This window comes from Nicotiana attenuata, unplaced genomic scaffold, assembly GCF_001879085.1.
Source record: "Nicotiana attenuata strain UT unplaced genomic scaffold, NIATTr2, whole genome shotgun sequence".
Taxonomy (NCBI): domain Eukaryota; kingdom Viridiplantae; phylum Streptophyta; class Magnoliopsida; order Solanales; family Solanaceae; genus Nicotiana; species Nicotiana attenuata.
Genome location: NW_017676599.1, coordinates 37,495 through 42,339, shown reverse-complemented (window position 1 = coordinate 42,339; position 4,845 = coordinate 37,495). Strand labels below are relative to the sequence as shown.

The following is a 4,845-nucleotide window of genomic DNA, read 5'->3' as shown; positions in this document are numbered from 1 at the left end:
GAGTATAACATGTTTGAAATTTTTCCTCCCATGCAAATTCAGATAAACATTTTGGTTCAAAGCACCTTGACCTATATTCAGCTTCCAATTCTTTCTCGAACTTAGCTCTTATGGCTAACTCATAATGCTGAACAAATAGCTTCAAAGTGCTTTGCCGGTTGATGAATCCGTCAAAGAAAGCATGCATTCCTTCACTTCTTTGTGTGGACAACATCCCAGCCCAAAAGTGGTCATTTAGGTATACCGGAACCCATTTCTCCTTCTCCAAATAAAGCTTATAAAACCAATCCCTTTCCTCTAAGTTATATTTTTCAATAAAATCAGTCCATTGTCTCTCAAACTCAGCAACGTTAATGCTATCAAGGACTAAAGCCTTAAATTCTACCTTTGAAATCTTACCATCAAGAACTCCGCTTAACTTCGTAGGCAACTTTGCGAATATGTGCCATATACAATATCTATGTATTGTATTTGGCATCATAGCACTGATGACAGCCTTTATACTATCACATTGGTCAATCATGATAGCTAATGGATGAACATTGTTTAGAGCCCCAAGCTATGTAGATAGCACCATTTTGTAACTTGTTATTGTTGACATCCAATTTTGTCCCTCCTTTCTTCCAGATTATTTCTTTGAGCTTCTAATATTGTTTATTATGTAAGAATATTTATTTTACTATTTTATCTAATTACTATCGTTATTTTATTATTCTATTTTGTCATTAGATTATTATTATTATTATTATTGTTGTTGTTGTTGTTGTTGTTGTTGTTATTATTATTATTATTATTATTATTATTATTATTATTATTATTATTATTATTATTATTACTACTACTACTACTACTACTACTACTACTACTACAACTACTACTACTACTACTACTACTACTACTACTACTACTACTACTACTACTATTATTATTATTATTAATATTTCTACTACGATGACGGCGACGATTTTATCTCTCAAATAATTTCATTTAACGTCAACTAATAATATTCTCCTTTACAAATATTTTTTACTGCAGATCCTACTCTTATTTGTAATATATTTATTAGTATCTACTAAATATATTTTTTTTACAACAAAAGTTTGTAATTATTTAAACACTAGAAAATTATTTAATATAAATATTTGTTACTAAGCATNTAAATATTTGTTACTAAGCATATCAAGATTTAAGAAGCCCAAATAAAAGTTGAAGAAGAAAGAGATTTAGCCTTTTCCATAGCCCAAATCGGAGGCCCATACCCACCAGCCCACCTACTCTACTTCTTTTCCATGTCAGCAACCTTCTCTTTTAGCTTTCGATTTAGGTATTATTTGGTTGAATCCTTGTTTCCACATACGTTAGTTTCATCTTCATTTAGATAACATGGCAATAGGTATCCATGTTTTAGTAGTCCATTGACTCAAGTTTGTTTCTCTGTATTTGTTGCTTTGGTTAGATTTAGTGCCTTAATATTTTTCTTCTCTGTATGTTAGAGGCATAACATGACTAGTTATATATTAAGTTTTAATATAGCATATTAGATGAGTTCTGCTAAAGTTTTTCTCTGTGTATCAAGTATCTTGTAAAATGCTATTGTCTTCAACTAATTAGGAAGTAGAGGTTTATGTTAAAAAATCTTTCATTTGTAAACTATTTAATAATGGGACTTATTAATCATTGAGTTATGTAGGATTAGACATCATCTATTCATTTTAACGTAGTATGAAAATGAAAGAGTATTTTGTTAATGGGTTCTGGGAGTTTATAGCCTTTAAATCACATTCAAATGGTAGAAATTATATTTATAGGATTAAAAATTGTGTATAAGATTTTCACCATGTAAAATCATTCCTATAAGATTCTAATGAAATATATGTGCTTATATCTATGTTAAGCCTGAATATCTTAACGCCTCTTCTTTTAGGATTTGTGTAGTAAAATCAAAATTCGAATGTTAATGAGCGTACTATTGATGGAATGAATATGACTTTCTAATAACTTGAGTTTCATTTAGCAAATGTCTGTTGAGTTAATAGTTGGATGCTATCTTACATACTCAGTTTAGCTTTAACCTCCTTTTATCTATGTTGTAGATAAAGTGACAGTTAAATTAGAAATCATGTTCTTAGAACTTTGAATGAAGAGATATCACTGTTTGGGCATAATGCACCTGATGAACTCATCTTTAAGTTCTGAAATTTGATGTTACAGGGGGCAGTGTTTGGATTATAAATAAAGTTTAACAATTTGATCCCAAAATATGCTTAGAATATGGTACTGTCTTTGTGTGATTTCGTGCAAGCAAACCTTGTGGAATAGATTTATCTTCAATAGTTGTATCGTTGCTGCAATTCAAGTCACCTTTTCTTTGCATGTCATACACATCGGAGCCGAAGAGTCTCAGGAGAGACTCAACGCTGCTGTCGAAGCAAAGTCAGCATCAATCTCTCATTTCTTGAATAGCGGGACTCCGAGATTTGTCCTTCCGAAGAATCGAATAGGAAAATTGCTTGTTTATTTTGCCTTATTCCTTCTGCTCTGGATTCACCTTCTGCTGACTAACATTTCATTTATATGTTTTGCCTGAGGAGGTTTCTTTTTTGCATGCTTAAGCCTTAAATTACTTAGTATGTTACCTCTCATTAGTAGTAGAAATATTTATAGAATATAAGGTCGAGGGGACAGAATATTTAACAATTTATATTAAGTAATTTTGAGACCCGATTAATCATTCTCAATAGATCTTTTTCACATGTCTTAAACTTTTGAGAACTGCTCTTTCTACTACAAATATAGACTCAATTTGATTGTGTTTAAGTTTTGTTTTCTTTGAGTGTAAAGGCAGAAACATCTTTGTGATTTAGGATGTTGAATCTATTTTCCTTTGGCACACATAAAAAGATCGATTTTCTTTAAATATTCCATGATTCCTCCAGGTTGTACATCACCAAGGTATTTTTTACTATTCAAAAATAAGTTCTAAACGTTGTTGCAGCGGTAGGCCCGTTTCTCTAGTTGATTATTTGGAGTCGAACAAGTTTTAAATTCTAATATGTCCAAACAACTTAATTCTCCTTTTCTATTCATAAACTTTTACGATTTTGGACAACAAGTTTTAATGGCTTTTGTACAAGGATAATATACAAACTTTCAACTATGATGGACATCTGGTTTTCTAATATACAAATATTTTTACTACTTAACATTAGATTAATTAACCTAAGTTTGACCGGTTAACCGTTATTAGCGGGTCATATAGAGTGCTTAATACCTTCTCTATAGGATTAATTAGAAACCTTACCCATATTCTTAAGTTAAGCAGACCATAAAAACAGAGTTAACATTAAGCACTATATAGCTAAAATTGGTGTCCTAATTCACCGTTAATATAATTAGGTGGCGACTCTCTTTAATTAATTAAAACTTCAGAATTACCAATATGTTATATTCTAGTTTGACCCGCGTTAAAATGGGGTATAACAGTTATATCCTCACTAGACATAAGAGCACATCCCAAAAGTATGGACTGCCTATGCTGATTGACACCAACAAATGAAGCAAATGACATATTGTATCGATTCACAAGGTATGTGGTATCAAGGCATATTACATCATGGAACTCCTCATATGCAACCTTAGAGTGTGAATAAACCCATACGACATTACGAAGTCGACCAAAACTATCCACATCTACGGAGTAGTAAAATTCCCTATCTTTTTGCTGCATGTCACTGAAGAACTTGGGTAATGATTGTGCATCCCCTTCTTGCAACTGAAGCTTTCTACTATTCAAGATATAATTTCTACAGTCCTTTGGTGTACAACCCAGATTTTCGGGGCCACCAGCAAGTACTTCAGCGACTCTTATATTTTTTGAGGGTCTTAAGCCAGCAATATCTTTGGCTGCAAGAGTTCTCTTAAGAGACTTGCTAAGCGATCTGTGTCCAGCCATCAATCGCGATAGTGCTGGTTCCAATTGATGATTATGTTTTTTTACCACCTTTGAAACACGCCATGAACCATTCTCCTCCAAAATTCCATTTATTCTAGCACGGCAGTTCTTCCTCTTGGTAACATGCTTATTCCTTGGTTTCCTAGACCTATCACAACCATATTGCACATACCTAACAATATCACCACCTTTTTTGTTGGACGTTCTTTTGACAATGCAAAAACCCGATAATCTTGCATGTTCTTTGTAAAAATCAAACAGAACATCCTTACTACTGAACCGCATCCCAGTAATTGGACCAATTATAAGATCTTCTTCATTGAACTCATTAGGCATTTCCCTGTCCTCTCCAACTTCTCCCTCTTCCTCTAAATAATGGCCGTCGTAATCATCATCATCATCATCAGCAGCAGCAGCAGGAGCAGCAGCATCGTCAACAGGATTTTCTCTATCATTGAAGTTGCCGTCTGAATCAATGTCGATCGATTCATCTTCATTCATCAAACTGTCGTCCGAATTCAACCCTAATGATATGTGTAATGCATTCCTTAGTTGATCCGACCTAGTTTCTAGACTGTTATTCGGGTTTAATGGGTCCAAACTAGTTTCTCGGTTAGTATTCATGTTTAGGTTAAGGGAAGTGTGGTGAATTATGTGTTTAATGAAAGCTATCTTAACATAAGTATATGGTATGATATATACATAATAGACCTTTGATCTTCCCATCCGTATAAATTGCATTTAATTAAAAAAAAATACGTAATTGTATTTAACAAAAATACGTAATTATATTTTAAAAAAACGTAATTGAGCGTATATACGAAGGCTGTCATTCGTATATACGAAGGCTTTTTATCTTCCCATGCTGAGAGAATGATGATTTATGGGATCAA

The 4,845-nt window shown here is 32.8% G+C and overlaps 1 protein-coding gene across 1 annotated transcript; it reads right to left on the bottom strand.

The window, feature by feature from the left end:
* Positions 1-65: 65 nt before the first annotated feature.
* Positions 66-4,453, bottom strand: LOC109221115 (protein FAR1-RELATED SEQUENCE 5-like; the record flags this gene model as incomplete). The annotated part of the gene is made up of 2 exons (XM_019385578.1): positions 3,482-4,453; positions 66-559 (listed from the first exon to the last, which is right to left on the bottom strand). Coding segments are annotated over exons 1-2 (1,466 nt in total), but the record flags the coding sequence as incomplete, so codon positions are not given.
* Positions 4,454-4,845: the final 392 nt, after the last annotated feature.